At 28.1% G+C, this 20,029-nt stretch overlaps 2 protein-coding genes across 4 annotated transcripts in view; one reads left to right on the forward strand and one right to left on the reverse strand.

The window, feature by feature from the left end:
* Nucleotides 1–19,201, reverse strand: part of PMCA (plasma membrane calcium-transporting ATPase 3) — a 192,607-nt gene extending 173,406 nt beyond the window's left edge. Inside the window, exons 1-2 of the mRNA XM_087414420.1 lie at nt 18,761–19,201; nt 18,364–18,414 (exon numbers count right to left, since the gene is read on the reverse strand). The gene's annotated coding sequence lies outside the window, so the exon portion shown is untranslated. The remainder of the gene's footprint in view (nt 1–18,363; nt 18,415–18,760) is intronic.
* On the forward strand, nt 823–17,114 carry LOC105150095 (xanthine dehydrogenase/oxidase-like). 3 transcript variants are annotated; one of them, XM_087414220.1, is made up of 20 exons: nt 823–1,549; nt 1,945–2,062; nt 2,312–2,358; nt 2,825–3,008; nt 3,299–3,430; nt 3,782–3,932; nt 4,125–4,335; nt 5,096–5,628; nt 5,729–6,026; nt 6,519–6,916; nt 6,992–7,040; nt 7,976–8,162; nt 8,955–9,251; nt 9,689–10,127; nt 10,441–10,569; nt 11,085–11,215; nt 11,518–11,761; nt 11,893–11,989; nt 12,337–12,444; nt 13,925–17,113. In XM_087414220.1, exons 2-20 carry the CDS (start codon nt 2,046–2,048, stop codon nt 14,026–14,028), a joined length of 3,756 nt encoding a protein of 1,251 aa, XP_087270346.1. In that variant the 5' UTR covers nt 823–1,549; nt 1,945–2,045; the 3' UTR covers nt 14,029–17,113. The 3 variants fall into 3 exon arrangements, with proteins under 3 accessions (XP_087270346.1, XP_087270345.1, XP_011061254.1); XM_087414219.1 differs by having other exon boundaries at nt 6,519–7,040; nt 11,521–11,761; nt 13,925–17,114; XM_011062952.2 differs by having other exon boundaries at nt 6,519–7,040; nt 13,925–17,112.
* Nucleotides 19,202–20,029: the final 828 nt, after the last annotated feature.

The following is a 20,029-nucleotide window of genomic DNA, read 5'->3' on the forward strand; positions in this document are numbered from 1 at the left end:
TATGCATAAGCAGATATCTTAAAGACATCCATGTGTGTGTGTTTACAATACTTATATTAAAAATGTATGTAAGAGAAGTAAAATACGTAAGGAATGAAGTTTATAACAATATAATAATGGATTATGCCAAATTAAATAACATATAAGCAATTGCCGTAAAATAGAAGAATATATAATGTGTTTTTTTTTATACTAGACATGTTATTCTTGTACTATTTTTATTTGATCAAAATTTCATCTAAGTTATTTAAGTCGAGCTTTATGTAGGGAAAATACGTTAAACTTATAGTCGATACGTAAGAATAAAAGATTAATTGATTTGTAAATATTAATTAATTTATAAATTTACGTAATACTATGAAATATTAAAATTTATTAAATTTTTTCTTCATTCTAAAATCTTCTTAGAATTATTTTTAGCGTTGCAACAAAGCACTCAAGAATGTATATTTTTAAGAAAAATTAATATATTAATAAATTAATAAATGAATTTCTATGCTGTTACAATAATTATTAATTGCCCAATAACAAATAAACAAATTATAAAATTAAAATCATGTACATAGTATCTAATACACAATAACACATATAGCTACTGAAAATATCTCTAAGTACATTACGCATTTGTACTCAAAAGTACTATAATGTATATAAAGCAACATTAATCGTTCATCAGCGGAAAAAAGAAAAATTATGTAATCATTGAATATAAATATTACAAAAAATATTGACGATAAACGCGATCATTTTAACTGTACACTAATGTCACATAATAGCTACATCTAAGATAATCGCACGCAATTATTAATGTCATTAATGTCACGCAAATGAAATTAATCACATATTTTTTCTAATATATAAAGCTGTTGCGTTATAATTAAGCAATTTGATTCATTAGTGATCGCTAATAAACCAAAAGTCAGAGATACAAAGAATACGGTCAAATGGTATAAAAATGTGATAACTATTCTTCGATTTTGAACGGGAATAATTTGAAAATATGCGGATTAAACAAAGTCTCATTTTTGTTTTCAAGAGGCAATTACAATGTGAATATCATGCAAACAGAAATCAGATAGTCATAATTTGCTGTCTTTTTCTGTGAAAGGATCAGATGTTGCATTTTGCAAATGAACAATGTACTACAGAAAATATATATGTCTAACCAGTTCAATTAACAAAGACGCATGATGCTTCTTGGTAAAAGTTGCTTGTTAATATAAAACCTGGAATAAATTTAAAAATCTTGTATATAAGAATATATGTACGAAGTACATAAGGTGAGTACATAATAATATGGACATATATTCAGAAACAGATTTAAGACGCAATAGATCCGTACAGAGATCTGTCCTATTTGACATTGTTTACCAACATTACATTTTCACATATCATTGCAAACCAAACTAACATTCAATATATATCCAGAGAAAGTGTTTACTGATAGTCAGTAAGAAGACGCGTGAACGTGAGGAAGTGTGATGTCGATACTCTGGCTGAAATTGTAACGAAAATTAGTGATACGAAAACATTTATAATTCTAAATAAGGTTAAATAACAAAAAATATCTACATGAAAATTTTGAATTATTTATACGTTCTGAATTCATTTCTGGCATTATGCCCATCCAGGACATTATAAAATATTCGGTGTAGAAAATAAGACTTACATGTACATATATAAAAAAATTTAAGCGAAAAGCGTTCTTCCTTATTTGCTAATCGATTTCATGCAAAATAATCTTTACTGAAATTTTTTTTTAATAATATATGCAAAATTTATATTTTATATGTTAATGTATATATGATAACATTTTCATAAATGTGATTTGCTCCACAACGATATTTCTGCGTACAGTTTTGCATTGTTATTTATTACCTACTAGAAAAAAAAATTGTAATATATTATCGAATATCTAATATTTATCATTTTTATGATCTTTAGACAGCGTTCCTAGTACACTTCCTATCCTACAGTGCTTTAAGTACTTCATATCTTTAGACAGGGGATAGTTAGGCGTAATTTGACACGACTGATGAGTGAAAATGGAAACCGCAAAAGTGTAAGTCTGACAAATATTTATAACATGCAAAAACTATTGAAATGTTGATGCGATAAACATATAAAATGAAATTTTGTTATTAATATTTTATCCAAAATCTCTTATTTTAACAAAAAATATTTTATTATTCTTTATTTATTTATACATTTACTGCATAATAAAACCAGATAAAAAAGTTTTTACAAAATATCATCTGTATCTTTTTTATTAAAGATAACATTAAAATATTTCCCAATCTAACATGTTTAGATCCGACGACAAGATATATGTTACAATTAATGGAATACCGTATTCGGGTATGTATTCTTTGTATGAAATATATAACCAAGAAAATAAAAATTTTTTGAACATATCTTTAAAAGACAAAGTAACATCCCAGCAAACATCAAATTCTGTAACGTACACATTATTTGTAATTTACCTCTCAACGATATAACATAACATGTGTGTTATATTACGGATATATCATTGAGTGGGAAATTACGAATAACATGTAATAACATATAGTTTGATGTTTGCTGGATTGAGATATTATAATCTAAAGAAACCTCAAATGTATTTAAAAAATTTAATCAAAAACTATAACATTTATTTACTATGTAAAAAAGGTCTATCACGTTTATATAAGAATTAATCATATAAACTGTATTATACAGAAATTATAAAACTTGATTATAGAATTGTGATTAAGAACTTTAGAAATAAAAGATATGTATGTTAGAATTTTATCAGTCGATTTGAAAATTGTAAAATCGCTTTCAGTATTCGATTATAATGTATCCGCCGACACGACCCTCTTTGTCTTCATGCGCGAATATGCGAAATTACGAGACATAAAAGCGATGTGTCATGCAGGTGATTGCGGTGCTTGTATCGTAAGTGCAATATTCAAGGACAAAATGATAGCCGTAAATTCATGTCTTGTATTGGTATTAAACTGTGACAGGTATGTATATGTGTATGTATTAAAGAAACACTAAACATTCAAACTTAATTTCTAATTAAAGATTTATGTAATGACATTACGAGCATAAAACTCTCTATAAAACTCTCATCTCCTATACAAGAAATTATTCATCAAAATATTATAATCTCTTTTTTTATATTTATGTTTACCTATTTCATTTTTTATATTTAATTTTTTAATTTCTGAGTATACCGAATATATATTAATATTAACATTAATATTTCCGAATATATGTTAATACTAATATTTCATACTATAAAATGATACAGATGGCATATCATAACGTCTGAAGCTCTAGGTAACAAGCGAGAAGGTTATCATCCAATTCAAACTGCACTTGCTAAAAAAAATGGCTCGCAATGTGGATATTGCTCTCCTGGCATGGTGATGAATATGTACAGGTATGAATTATTAAAATTGCTAATTAATTTTTAAAGAAATATTATATTTCGTGCATATTATTTTTCTACCTTTATGATAAAATCCTTCCAGAATTATTGGATGTTGAAACAAAGTCGCATACAAAAAAGTACCTTTAAAAAATTAACATACATATCATTATATTAGAAAAAAATTCCTATAATTGTAATTGTCCCATAATAAACAAACAAATTGTAACCTAAAATCACACATGAACTTGTACAATACTGCTATGTACAGTTCAAGTAAACATAACAATTAAGTATAATTAAACGTCAAATAAGAAAGAACTTTGCGTTGTTGTTTAATGCATTGATGTATATATTTTGCAGTCTCGGGAAAGGTTTGTCTATGCAGCAGATTGAAAATTCATTTGGTGGCAACATTTGTCGATGTACCGGATATCGTGCAATTTTGGATGCGTTCAAAGGATTTGCTATCGACGCACATCCATCAATGGTGAAGGACATTCAAGATATTGAGGTTTAAAAAATTTCTTTTCTCTTTCAAAAATTTAATCTTCATTTTGAAATTACGATTTCAGTTTTATTTTATTCTCACAGGTACAACTTAAATTTGTTATTATAGAAATAAGGATTTATCCGTTATTATATTATAATAACATTTTTTATTTTGTTTCATCTTGTTATAAATATAATGAAATATATTTCGTAGGAGTTATACAAGATCAAATCTTGCCGGAAAAATAAAATGCCATGTGTACGTAGTTACTATAATAAACAACCTTCCGACGAAAAAAAAATGTTGAGTATAAAGTTAGAGGATGCTCACTTCTACAAAGTTTTCATGATCGAGGATCTATTTACGATATTCGAGGAAAACCCAAAGGCAACGTATATATTAAATGGAGGAAATACTGCACATGGTAATTTTTCTATATTAAATGACACAGCCACTAACAAATATATATACACATAAAGAATATTTTTATACGCGTTGTAATATGAAGATGTAATATGAATAAGATGATAGGCACAAGACTCAATAATGGATAGTTATTGATCTGAGATGTATCAATGGAGCAAAATTTGTGCTCGCTGATTATCTTTGATATATGATAACACAAAAGCCATCAATTAAAGTAATCAATCAAATAATCACAATAATTATTATTTCTGATTTACTTGGATAGGCATATCAAAATCTGAAGCATCTGAATAATACTATCAATATATACACATGTACTACAGAGCATTATTAATATTGAATATATATTATATTTATCGGATAAATACTTATAAAAATAATATTGTAAATACTTATAATAATAATATTAAATTGCGAAGAGGCGGACTCTCTGATAAAACTGAAGTATTCATATTATCATCACTTAGTTAAAGAATTTAAATATTTTATGTTACCTTTCTAAAATTAAATATGTTATGTTGATTTTTGTTAATTATATAATTCTCAGAAAACAATAACAATCCTGTATGATATCAAACTTTACTAAGACTTTAAAAATCGAAAAGTTGCGACAATTCCAATTATTCCACAATGTCACATTTGATATTGTGGTTAATTCTCACATTTATTTAAATATAAAAATAATTGATATAGATATTATTACCTAGATATTATTAACCTTGATATAGATATAACATTGTGGAAATTTAATTTTGCAGGTGTTTATCCTTCGAGCAAAAAAGATATGTACATAGACATAAATGACATTCCAGACTTGTATAACATTGAAAAAACCGATTCAATTTTGGTCCTAGGAGGAAGTTTAACTCTTACTACCGCGCTAGAGACATTTCAGAAATATTCAAATGATACCGGATTTAAATATCTAAGTCACTTGGCCCAGCATGTAGAAATAATTGCAAACGTTCCCGTGCGAAATATTGGCACCATAGCCGGAAATTTGATGCTGAAATATCAGCACGAAGAATTCTCATCCGATTTGTTTTTGATATTAGAGACTGTCGGTACTCAAGTACACGTCTTGAAAAGTCCCTCCGAAAAGGAAAGTTTATATTTGTCTGAATTTCTGAACTTCGATATGCACCATAAAATTATTTATAGCGTTGTGTTACCATCGCTAGACGATATCAAGTATGTATGTAGATTTTACAAGATTATGCCTAGAGCTCAGAACGCTCGTGGTCACGTCGACGCCGGCTTTCTCTTCACATTCGATCACAACGACGGCAAGGTTACGAATTGTTTATATTATTATTTATCATTAATTACTCACTCATATTTCAATGTTCTTCAAATTTTACTTGTTTACATTTACAATATTTTTTAAAAAGGTGTTGGCGTTTCCTAATATAATTTTCTGTGGCATTAACAAGCATTTTAAGCACGCAAAACAGACAGAGCAATTGGTGGCCGGAAGATCTATCTTCGACGAGAAAATACTAAAATTAATTATAGAAAAGTTACATGTCGAACTGCAACCAGATCATGTGCTCCCGGATTACTCCCCAGAATTTCGCAAGATTCTTGCCGAAGGATTATTTTACAAGTTTTTGTTAAGTATTCAACCGGAGAGAGTAGCTCCATATTATCGTAGTGGAGCCACCTTATTAGAACGAAATCTTTCTTCAGGTACATATAATAAAATCGAGAATATTTTTATAGACATTTCCATTATAAATATTTATCTAAATCTATGCAGTTTATGTAAATAATAATATTTTTACAAGATGATAAGCGATATGATATATAATTCGCAAGCGATTGGAACAATTTTCGAACAAAGTAACTGCAAACGTTCCTATTCGGGATCTGAGACCTTTTCAGTATGAAAGTCGTGTATAAATTACCTGCAAAAGAGAACTCAAATCCAGAGTGGATATGCTTATAAATAACATCGTTAGAAGATATTCCAGTTGTTTCTGAATTGTGTTTTAATCTTATTCTTGTATATTACAATTCATTATTTATTATGCTAACAAGTACGGAAGGTCATTAATGATCTTGATGGTTTTGATATCAGAGAAATATTGAAGTATAGCTATTATTGAGTTATGTACAAAGAGCTCGTATCTCGACTGATTGTTCGAAATTATATGTATAAAAAAAACACAATTTTCTTAGCTAAGCAAGAATACAACACGAAGAAGGCTATATGGCCAGTGAGTAAACCTATGCCAAAGTTAGAAGCTCTTGAGCAGACATCGGGCGAAGTTCAATACTGCAATGATATGGGTCCATATTTTAGAGAAGTGTTTTGTGCCTTCGTCGTCACCGAAATCGGTAATGGCAAGATCGAGAGTTTTGATACAAGCAACGCATTTAAAATAAAGGACGTAGTGGCGTTTTTCAGCGCCAAAGATATACCGGGAAAGAATCTATGTATTTCTGCCATCAGCAAGATGACGTCTTTACCAGAGGATGAGTTGCTATTCGCTGAAGAGGATGTCTTGTATGCCGGCCAACCGGTCGGCGTAATCGTCGCGAATACGCATAATTCAGCGAATGAGGCTGCAAAATTAGTAAAAATTATATATAAGAAACCTCTTCCTAAAACGAAGCCTGTGATAAGTATTGAAGATGCTCTAAATTCGCAGGACAATACAAGAATCAGGGAAAGCGCCAATATTCCAGCAAAGACGAAAGGTACAAATTGATAAAGAACAACAGATTTAATAACATTTAATTAAATTGTTTTCTTTTTGATTGTGATTATCAGAAAAAGATAGCAGTAAATGTACATGTCAAGTTTTGCTAAAAAATGGAATAAGCTACACATTTGTAAACTTGCAAAATAGTACAAGTTATTAGAAATGTGTAATTATTCAATTTAGGAAAGTCATCTTCAATGATGTTCATTTTGATATACGTTATTGATGATATTCGATATACTTTTAACGATTTCGTCATAAATTTTTGAATTTCTTGAGAAGATTTTTAGTTAAAGAATTTTTAGAACTTTTCAAGAAGATTTTTTTTAGTTTAATTTAACTCTTCACGTAAAAATCACAAAAATCATAATCCCAGGAATTATTACAAAATCACCGTCAAAAGCATATCGAATGACACCATTGTAATTATAAAATGTTCTAATTTTATCTCATTTCTATTATGATTTTGTGTCTTACCTGTTGAAACGGTGACTATATAAAAGATAATATTTATTCTTTGTCTAATCTTTAATCTTTCATAACTAATAACTTTGTTTTTTTGTAAATACATTATTTTTAACGTTAGAAAGATTTTTACATTTATGTACTTTTTCTTCTACCTCTGAATTAAAATATACTATTATATTTGCTTTGTACCACAATTTAATCTAAAATGTATCTTCCTGTATTTAATCTAAAATGTGTCATCTTTTTGTCCTATTTTTAAGTATCTGCGTCCTATTTTTGTACAACTTTTTAATCAGGGGAATGTCCTAGTTTATCTAGATTAGATCACTCTATGTCAAGGTCATATTCAATAGAGATAATTTCGCCAAAGTGAATAGTTATCTTAAAAATAAAAAATAATAAGAAGATCATAGAGAAGATCATTAAGAGTTAAAAAGAAGATCATTTTTTATTGTTTTACAGGAAACGATATTAAACACGTGATAAAGGGCGTTTTCCAATGTGGTGGTCAATATCACCATAGTCTTGAAACTCAATCCTGCGTATGCGTTCCAGTGGAGAATGATATTATAGATGTCTATCCATCGTCACAATGGATGAATCTCATTCAAGTATCGATCGCTACTTGTCTTAATGTTCAAAATAATAGGTAACTCATTAATCTATCAATCTCTTTTATGTCAAAAGTAATTATGTTAGTTCAATTGGAATAATATAATTTATATTGTAATAGTATTAAAAACTATGATAATTATAGTGGGATATTTTTGAAATCCATTATTAAAAAGATATTTTATTCACATATGTAAATAAAGTTGAAAATAAAATTCTTACGAATTTAAAAATACAATATTATGTGTAATATCACCATAGGTACCTACATTATATATATCACAAAAATTGGAACATTTATAAAATTATAAAATGAATTATCATAATTATTCTATTATATAAAGATTATATAAGACAGTTATTCTATAAAGAAATTCTTCTATAAAGACATATTTATACAAATAGAAGTAAAAGTACTAGTTCTGTAAAATAGAATATTTATAATATTTCCGCTTAAATTGTGTAATGTTTGCACAAATTTTTGTATGTACTTTTATATAATGTAACAAAGTTATCATTATACATAACCACTCTTTTCTAACAAAAGCATCGAGCTCTTATGATTACTCAATAATGTCTCTATTGTCAATATTAATACTATTCAAATTATGAAGTTATAGAAAATTAAAGAAAGGTTATTTCAAATAAAAATTGGAATTGTAAATATAAAATTTTTAATATTATAGAATAAGAATTACAATAAATTATTTCTTTTTTCTTATAAAATGAAATAAATTAAATAAGTAATGATAAGTAAATAAAATAATATTAGAAAAATGCATTTTGTAAAATAACTTAACACCAATCGTGAGAATATAATTTTTTTTAGCGTCAATGTGCATGTCAATCGACTTGGCGGTTCATTCGGATCGAAAATCTCACGCAACGCGCAAATTTCATGTGCTTGCGCATTGGTATGTCATAAACTGAAGCGTCCAACGCGATTCGTCATGACGACGGAGAGCGATATGCAATCGATAGGCAAAAGATATTCTATGCGTCAAGAATATGAGGTCGGAGTAAACAATGACGGAGTTATACAGTATCTCAAATCGAAACACTGGAGCAACTGCGGTTCTAGTTTCAACGAACCACAAGCAGCCATGATAGCTTCCTACATGGAAAGGTATGGAAATACAACATGTAATATGAACAAAAATTTAAGGAATTTATCATAATAATATATAATAATAAGATACTTCTCTAATATTAAAATTATTTATTCGTTTATTGCATTTTCTATGCACAGCGTTTTGAAATTGAGTGGCAATTTTTTTAAGCAAAAGGGGATGTTATAATAAATTAATAATATTATAATATTATAATATATAATAATATTATAATAAATTAAACTATTTTTATTTCTATTCTCTGAAAAGAAATTTGAAATATTCCAAAAAAAAAAAATACTTAATATTAACATTAATAAAAAAATTACTTTAATTAATTGTGATAAAGATAATTTTCAGTAATAAACTGAATCAAATTTGAAAACACTCTATTGTGTATATTTAATCATCCGTTTTTAATTAAACATATTCACAAACGATCTTTTATTATTAGAAACTGCTATTTAACTAATACTTGGACGATCGTCGGATTCGATGTGAGAACCAATTTACCGTCAAACACGTTTTGTCGGGCATCAGGATCCACGGAAGGAGTGGCTATTATGGAAAATTTAATGGAGCATATTGCGAAAGTGACGAAAAAGGATTCGATGAAGATCAGATTGGCGAATATGAATAAAATAGATAAAATCCTTTTAAGTCCCATGATAGAGAATTTATTGAAAAAGACCGAATACGAGGAAAATAAAAATGAAGTTATTTGGTTCAATTTACGCAATCGTTGGAAGAAAAGAGGAATTGCTATGATACCGATGAAATACTTGATAACATTTGAAGGACAACACAGCGCAATAGTATCAGTTTGCGCTCGCGACGGTTCGGTATGCGTGACGCATAGCGGAATTGAAATCGATCAAGGTATAAATACAAAGGTATGAAAATGCAATGGTTTATCCAAGTAAGTTGTTTCATGCTTTTCATCTAATTATCAATAAACTAATGGAAAATTATGTTTAAAAATTTTATTTCTCTGAATTTGAGTTACTTTTTAAAAAATTAGAATCAAAAACTTTGTTATTTGTTATTTCTAGATTTTTATCACTTTTTATTCTTGATACATATTTTTTGGATTTTGAATAGATTAATTACCTCATAAATTTATTGAAATTAGAAAAAATTCGGTTTAGTAAGACAATTTATATATATTTCTATCTAATTTAAGTAAAAATAATTCTTGAACACTAGATCGCACAAATGGCAGCTCAAACATTGAATATCGATATTGAAATGATCTCTGTTAAAGGAAGCAATAATTTAGCTACACCCAACAATTCAGCTACAGGACACAGCATTACTGAAGAATACTGTGGATTTGTAAGAATTCAATTGATCTCTATCACTGTGAAAGACAGTGTCATATATATATAACGTAACACATAAGGATGAATAAGAAGTCCCGAATCGATAAATATTGGAAACAAATTTTTGGGAAAAATAATTCAGACAAAAGTTGCAGACTTTAAAATGATCTACCAACCGATCATTTCTATTTGATCTTAGGTGATGCTAAAGTCAGATCAATACCGCACCGATTTTTTTAAACGGGATGCTGTTTTTGATTCCAGAATCTAATAGCTGATGTAAAGAGTTTTTTAAAACACTACAATAAAGATTTTTCTATGTTGTAGACCTTGATCTGACTTTGGCGATGCTATCTAAAGTCAAACAGATGCGATCAATAAATAAATATTTTTAAACCTTACAATTTTCGTCTGCATCATTTTTCACAAAAATTCTTTATTTTCAAGATATTTTACCAGACCAGGACTTTTCTCGTACCCAGTATGCATAACGTAAAACTTCATGATGACATCGATTATTTTTTTCAGGCAACAATGCATGCTTGCGAACAGATTTTGAATAGACTCGAACCGATAAGAGAAAAAAATAAAAATCTGACATGGAAGGATCTCATTTTTATAGCGTATGAACAAGGCATTGATTTATGCGCACATTATACGTAAATGTCACTAAATCATATTTGACAATGATATATTATGTCACATTATATCATAAAGCACTTTAATATTTTTCCGAAAATATTGTTAGAAACATTTGTCTCATTTTTGCTTAGTATAGGTGTACATTGTAAAAAACGCAGTTTAAATATTCCATTTGCATTTTTTATAATTATTTATTAAACATATTTACCATATGCTTTTTGGAAAGATTTTGATAAATAAATAAATTTAAACTTTGAATTTATGTAGAGATGCTACACAAATTATTAAATAATACATTTTGTTTATATATATACTTTAGCAGGATGAATGCGCCAAAGGAATTCGTTCTCGCTATCACTACTGCCCTAGTAGAGATCGATGTACTGACCGGTCAGCACGTTATCGGAAGGGTTGATTTGATGATTGATAGTGGTGTAAGTTTGAATCCCGAAATCGACATTGGTCAAGTGGAGGGAGCTTTCGTGATGGGAATAGGATACTGGACTTCTGAAAATCTAATGTATAATCCTGATACAGGAGTATTAATAAATAACAGATTATGGGTACGTTTATCAAACTATATGAAATTTTGTGGTACATCTAATATTGCCAAAATTCTACTACTTCGATTCGCCGAGAGATTGTCTTAAAAATACATAATTAAATTATCTAAAGTATTTGATTATTTTCATAGAATTATAAGTCACCAGGAGCGAAGGATATTCCTGCAGATTTCCGCGTATACTTAATCAATAACACGAACGATTCACTTGGTATCTACGGTTCAAAATGTAAGATTCAAACACTTTTGTTGAAATTCGAATATGATTCAAGACTTAATTTTTTATATTGCAAAAGTAATAAATTACTTTTGTACTACAAAAAATAAAATCTCGAATATTTTCTACATTTTTGCCTAATTAAAAAATTCCTTGAAATTTTTAATTAAAAAAAATTTTCAAATCCATAAAAATCATTTAATCAATTTAATTGATTTACAAGCGCTCGTTTCAATAAATCATTTAATTTGTTAAGAAAAATAATAAAAAATGTAATAAAAGTGAAAAGAAAATTTCTGCTTAGGATATCGAAATCAGGGCCATTAAACGATTGATGTATTTGATTAATATGTTTGTAGCATTCGATGAATCATCGTTTTGTATGAGTTACGTGATTCCAATAGCGTTTCGCTACGCATTAAATTCCGCTAGAGCGGATGCAGGGAATACGAAATGGTATCAACTAGGTAAGTTTTAAGAAAAGATACATTCGTATTCTTGAAAATTTAATATATAACATAAATCTTTTCACTTAATAATTTGGATTAATGTATATATTTTTTGCAACAAGTACTCTCTCTCTCTCTAATTATTTAATTGCCACTGTACTTTAATTTGGTGCTTATATTTATTTTTTAAACTTTTACGAGAATCCAAAAGAAAGTTTCCTCATTTTAGGAAAAACAGAAAAACAAAGATTAAAGATCCTATTTATATTTTCCTATAAAAATACTATTTTTTCTATGTATTTATTATATCATGAAAAAAAATTTTCTACGCCTTGTTTGTACCACGGCATGCAAATTTTCACTTGTGAACTATCTATTAACCGCCGTTTTAATTTCCTTATCAATATTGAACACTGTCTAAATAGTGCAACACTTCAAAAGTGTGAACAGATAAAAGTTGCTTGGAGCAAGGAGAATACGGAGGGTATTTCTAAGGCACGAAGAACTACTTAGGGTTGCATTCGGAAATGTCTATATTGTTAAAAATGTAACCACAAGCTTCCTTTACATGATAAATGAATGTCGTAGTTATAAATGGAATTAAATAATGAATGATTTAACTAAAAATTAAGTTACAGTAGTTATTTGTATGTAATGAACGTGTTATTAAATTTCATATACATGTACACAAATATGCTTTTCAGTTATCAATACATTAAATTTAATATAATGTCAGGAAATAGAGTTCAAATTGTGTAACTTAAAAGTATGTTAAATTAGTATATTAAATTTCATGAAATTTTTAACAGTGTACGTGCATTCTTATCTTATCCTTGTTTAACATTGGGTAAGCAATAAGAAAATGTTATAGAAGCACTCTTATTTTTTTGATCGTAAATAGTTCGCGAAAAGTAGACATGCTACACACAAGATATAAAAAGACTTTTTTCAAGATACAACGAATTAATAGAAAAAAAAGCGATTTTCTTTTTTGAAGTAACATAATTGTAACAGACTAAAAAAATTTTTTTTGATTTTTAAATTTGTTTTTCTATAATATATTTTTCCGAAAGTAGGAAAACTTTCTATTGGATTAACCGTCGTATAAATCGATTTTTTTTCTATTCCTTGTTTCTCTTTGAAGGCACAATTTAAGGAAAAAAGTTGTAGGACTTTATGCTCTCATTTTCTTTTCATCATTTTTTAGAACTATACTATACATAACATTATTCATATTAATCATGATTCACGGTATATATATATACATTACTCGAAGTCAGACCATAAACATTTAAATTTTACTTTAAAATAACTAAAAATAGATATATGTTATTTTACATAATTCGTGATTCATGTTTTCCTTTATGTTTCTGTTTCACAAATTATATATTTTTAATTTTTTTTATTTAATTTGTTTTACATATTTTCTTATAAAATATTATTATAATAAAATATTTTAAAATATGTACTTTTAAAATGTAATTCGTTATATTTGCAGATGGACCGTGTACTATCGAACGTATACTTTTGACTAGCTTAACTAACAAAGACATGATGGTTTACAAAGAAGAAAAATACAAAAATCGTTCTCAAAGAAACTAGTGTTCGAAATAAATTTTGTATTTTGTTAGCTTTTTAATTGCTATATAAAAAATATAATTAAAATATTTTGTTAATTAGATTTGATTTAAGTATTCACGTTTTGTTGATATAACATTTATGATACCAATTGAATCATGATGATTCGACCAATTAAATGTCTTTAAAACTACTAATGCACGTCTCTTCTCACTTACGCTATTAAAAAAATTTTCTTTATTAACTCCTTTAATTCTAAAATGCTATATGAAAATTTTATGTTCAAAGTTATTGGCGTCCTTCCGTAGGTCATTGAACGCTAACATAAGCTAGGCTTCCAGTGATCATCAGAAAGTCGAATATATAATGTTAAAAAATAAAATAATGAGCACAAAGTTTCAAAAATTCAGTTCATTATCAAGTTCCAGATAAAAAATGTTGTAATAGCAAGCATATGAGTTTCTTTGTACAATTTTACATTATTGTGTGTGTGTGTGTGTGTGTGTGTGTGTGTGTGTGTGTGTGTGTGTGTGTGTGTGTGTGTGAGAAAGGAGATATTAGGTTATATTACTCCATATTGCTTGATTAAATAAAATTTAAAATTAATTAAAAATTTTATTTAATTTTTAATCCCTCCTTTTCAATTATTAAGTATGTGTATATGACGTCTACGTATTCTTACCTACATGTCACATAGTTTACTAGTTAGATTTATTATGTACATTTTTACATTTATTATACTTATGTTATATTTTTAAAATAAAATTTAATTACCCGACCGCGAAATTTATTTAAGTGTCATTCTATTTGTAATCATTTAATTTTTTAATTTAAAATGATTGTGTTTATTCCTACCTATCCACTACTTGTCCTACCTATTCGTATTTTCATTTATTCGTGCCTATTCGCGTATCCTATTTCTACCCGTGTATTCCTACCTGCATTACTTCATAATAACACCGCGAATATAATACGTTAACGGCTGTGTTCAACAGAGAAAACAACTTTGTAAATGTTGTAAAATTCTTCAATACGATTGGTTTTTGCTTTTGGTTCTTTATGGATTTGAATGTATAAGTCAGTTATATTGAAGAATTTTACAACAGTTGCAAAGCTGCTTTCTCTGCTGAACGCTGCTAATGCCTAATCATGTCCTATCGCGTACTGATAAATTCGGCGGAAAAATCTAATGTGATTACATTAAATAAATTGAGTAAATAATAAATAATAATAAGTAAAACAGAGTTTCCATCTTTAAAATACAAAAAAATTAACAAATAACAAGGCTAATGAGAGTCAGTGTAGATAATAAAACGCAAAAAGTAGATTAAAAAGTCTACAAAACTTAAACCTGATTATCCGTATTGGCTCTTATTAGCCTTGTTGTTCGTTGGTTATTTTTGTCTTATTTATTTTGTCTTTTTATCTTAAATAAGAAATAATTCAAAAAATATAAGAACTCGCAATTGCGCAAGTTATCGAATATTCAATTTATACACACATATATCTTTTAAAAACGATTAGTGTTACACACCAACCCACCCGGTGAAAAATTTCTCATGCATAAATATATATAATTATATATAAATACATAATTATACATAAACATGTATAAATATTCATAAACATAATTTCATATGACATATGTCCATATTGTTTTAGAAAATATCAAATTTGAAGAAATATAAAAAAATTACTTATATATAATCATATATAAAATTATGCATAATTATGTATGAGCAATTTTTTTATATTTTTCCAAACTTGTGTTTTTGTAAAACAAACAATGCGAAAATTATCCCTTTAATTATTTTTTATGTTTACATATTATTTCTATTACACTAAAAAGTAATTTTACAAAAAAAGAGAAGGATGTATTAACATGTATGGACATATTTCATATATAATTATAAATGTTTATGAATATTTATGTGTGTTTATGTACTTTTATATATATTTATACATATTCATGCACGAAAAATTTTTTACCTTCATATAGAATCTCTTCTTCCTTTTGACCAAATTTAACTCACCTTTCGTTGCTCCTAGCCAATATCTGGCTTCATATGCCAGAAATCGACAGCAAGGAGAAATACTCCTTTTTGCTGCCGACTATCATCGTCGACAATAAGCGTAAAATTTTATGCTTTTGAACAATGCGCGAAACACGAACGCGTCGCGAAGAGGCCATAATATTAATAAAATTGACTAGATATTAATATGACTAATTAATAATAATAATAATAATAATTACTATTAATATTACGAAAAACGTTGCGTTTGTTCGAAAAATATAATTATTAGGATTAAAAATAAATTTAAATTAAAAAAATTTTTTAATTATTAACGTTTTGATATTTCAAAAATTTTGAATATTATAAAATTAAATTAAATTTCTTAATATAAACATTACAATATAAAGAGCAAAACTTTAATTTAAAATTAAACTGAAAATTACTAATTCAATTAATATCTGATAAAATTCAAGATTAATATACGTATTCTTAACGATTCGAACGATTCGTTGCTGAATTTCATCTCAAAGCATGCGGAGATGAGAAATTCAGATGAATAATGTAAGATCCAAAAGGAATAATTTTCCCTTGCATCAATAAATATATCTTAGATATTATAGTGTATCCCTATTGTATTTTGTATACTATTGGAATCAACCATTTTTTGGTATAGTTTATTATTTCAAAATTAAGTATTTTAAATTATACAAAACTCTGAACGCGGTTTTAAAATAATTATGAGATAAAATTCTCCGATTTCTTGGTAAAATGTATATTTTGGATCTTACATCATGTTACTACTTTAAGGCCCGATTGCACCAACGTACTTTAACTTTAAGAAAGGCTTAAAACTCTTAGTTTTTCTCTTTAAAGCCGAACAAGAGGAAGAGATAAAGAGAGTTTTAAGCTTCGCTTAAAATCAAAATAACATTGGTGTAATCGAGCCTAACTGGTATAAAATCCAGTTACTACATATGGATAAGTTATAAAAGATTAGATTAAAGTCAGTGCATTGAAATAAGCAAAAATAACAAGCATAAAATGTCTTTTATAGAAAAGCAAGATCAATAAATTACATGTGTTATATAAAAATTTTCGTTGTTATTTTATCAGTAACACACACACACACACACACACACACACATATATATATATATATATATATATATATATATATATAAATAAGTGTAAAACAATAGAAGGAATTTTTTAAAAACAGTTAACATTATACATATATGTGTATGTAGATATTGTTTTCTTGCATCAACTTGTATAAAACTTAATCCTAAATAAATATTTAGAAATAGATAGGAAAATTAATAAAATATTTTGTTTGTACAGTGTAACAAACGCTTTTTCATGATATTCAACCGAGAAAAAATATTTTATATATAATTATATAAAATTATATAAAATTATATAAAAATATATATAACTTTATATAATTTATTGTATATAAATGAACATATTTTATATATAATTGTATATAATTATATATACATATAATTATATTACATATAATTATATAAAATTATATATGTATAAAATATTTAATTACATAAATAAATAAAAATATAAATAAGGACTTTCAATCTTAAAAACAATAATTAGAAAAAATTTAGAACAAGGCTAATAAGAGTCTAACGTTGTTGTAAGAGCGAAGAGTTAGGAGATGTGGATAAGACAACCTCTAACACTTGAGTATTATCTACATCTTCTAACTCTTACAACAGCATTAAACTCTCATTAGCCTTGTTTTAAATTTTTTCTAATTATTGTTTATAAAATATTTTTTCCCGAGTTACTTTAATTTTATATAAAACACGAAACAACTTATTAACTTTTTATTATATTTCTGAACATGAATTATCAAACCGAGCTTGAGTCATTTCGTATCAAAACGTTCACATTAACGTATAAATTTAATGTATAAATATACATTTACTAAACAAAATTTGAGCTAAATTGAATGACTTCCTGAGTTCAATATTATGGTTTTACTCTATTCTTATAGTAAATTAACGAAATATTGTATAAAAGCAGTGGCGACAATAATTGGAAATAGCAATAATTAGAAATAATTCAAACTGGGTGTAACGTGACATTATAAATGTAACAGTGCATGCACAATATATATTCAATAATAGGAAGATATCCAGGACTAAGTTTATTCTAATTTGTTCTAACTTATCCATTTTAAGACAACGGATGTATGGAATGCTATACATATATTTATCTGTATATTTTTATTAAATTAATGCATATATGCATTTATAGATATATAATATATTAATAAATTATCACACATCCGTTACCTCAATAAAAACATTAATTCGTCACTCACCAAACCGACGTGCAACAGCGGAGTTACATCTGCAACGTCGCTACGATGATTCTGTAACAAAAAAATATAAAATTTAAACAACAATTATAACAAACCAGGAAGGACACAAACAATATTTAAAAAAAAACGCAAAGTTCTCTTAAAATAATCGTATAATTTTCAAAATATATCATTTTTATAAGCATCGAATTTTGTAATTCATCATTGAGTTAGATATTTATAAAATAATTATACATTTTTTTTAAAACAAATCTTAAAAATTCGTATATGTGAAATTTCAAAATAAATTTAAAATAATCCTTTTTCTAATTATCAATTTTTAAATTATAGTAAAATAAAACGACTCAAGAAGAAATAGAAGAAAGACATTAATTTTACATAAGCAAAAAATATTTACCCCAAGGTTGCTCCGCTGATGCTCGATGCCTCTCCCAGACCTCCTCCTCCTCTCAGACTCGGGTTGACATCCTCAAGCACAGGACACTCGCGTTAAACACTCGCGAATAGTATACTATAAACGCGCGTGGACTATTTATTTATAAAGTCTTTCGCGCGACACTGCGGCACTCCACGTTTACAAAACCCATGATAAGATTTTTATTTCGATCGGTGGAATCAATACCACACATCGACGAGTACTTACGAAACACACGATGAATGCCGAACAAGGGTTAAGCCCCACACGAAAGAAGACGAAATCAATCGTATCGAGTCCGTCACCTCTGTTTTACGCAAAATCACATTTAAAATTGGCTCAGACATACGCCCTAACTGCTAGTTCTAATGGGACACAAGTGGTGCTGTACCACGAGCGATTCCAAGAGACTGGTAGACGTGACAAGCTCCTCTAATAAGAGTAAAGTTGGTACCATTGCCGATTGTCTAACAATCTAGACAATCTAGGAAATGGGATCCAATCCCTCGTCACGAAGCTAGTTTTTTTAAAAAAACTACTAGAGCTAGGCTCTGACCAAGTCAGATTAAATGTGATTTAGGCTGGTAGATAATGACAGAGAAATGAGCGCCCTGATCAGAGTTATACAACTCCTTTTTGGGCGATTCATCAGGGCGAAATTCTGTAACTCGTTATGCAATCATTATGTGCTCATAACGACTGTATAACTCGAGTTATCGAAAACAGGCCCAGAGAAGAATCCGAGTCGAACGATCGCTTCTTATCGCTAAGGACCGAACTGTTGGCCGACAGACAGAGCGTGTCCTCAATTAGCCGACAGCAACAGTAATTGCTAATGCCGCGCGAACACGCACCACGAAGTGCGTGACATTACGCGTCCGGCATCACCTCGTGCCCGAGCACTTGGCGTGAGAGCGTTGCAGTGACCGTGACCACTTAAGCAACGTCCCAATGAGAGTTCCGCTTTCCTGTCGAAACATCGAAGATGTAATTCCATCGTCGAACTAGAATGCCATTCGAATGGGTTTTGTTAAAAGTCCATTAGTCCGATAACTTTGACGGCACTCCCGAAGCAAACGCGCGACGCGACGAACCGGCTGCGGTTCGTTCACTTTCAATTTAATCGGCGGACGAGGGTACGTTAGCTTCCCCGTTGGATTTTTACACGAAGAGAATGATTTCACTCAATATCTAAAAATTTATCTAGATATTCATCTAGATATTATCCGAAAATTTTTAGAAACTTGAGAA

The sequence above is a fragment of the Acromyrmex echinatior genome, chromosome 16, assembly GCF_024713525.1.
Source record: "Acromyrmex echinatior isolate Ae372 chromosome 16, ASM2471352v2, whole genome shotgun sequence".
NCBI classification, from domain to species: Eukaryota; Metazoa; Arthropoda; class Insecta; order Hymenoptera; family Formicidae; genus Acromyrmex; species Acromyrmex echinatior.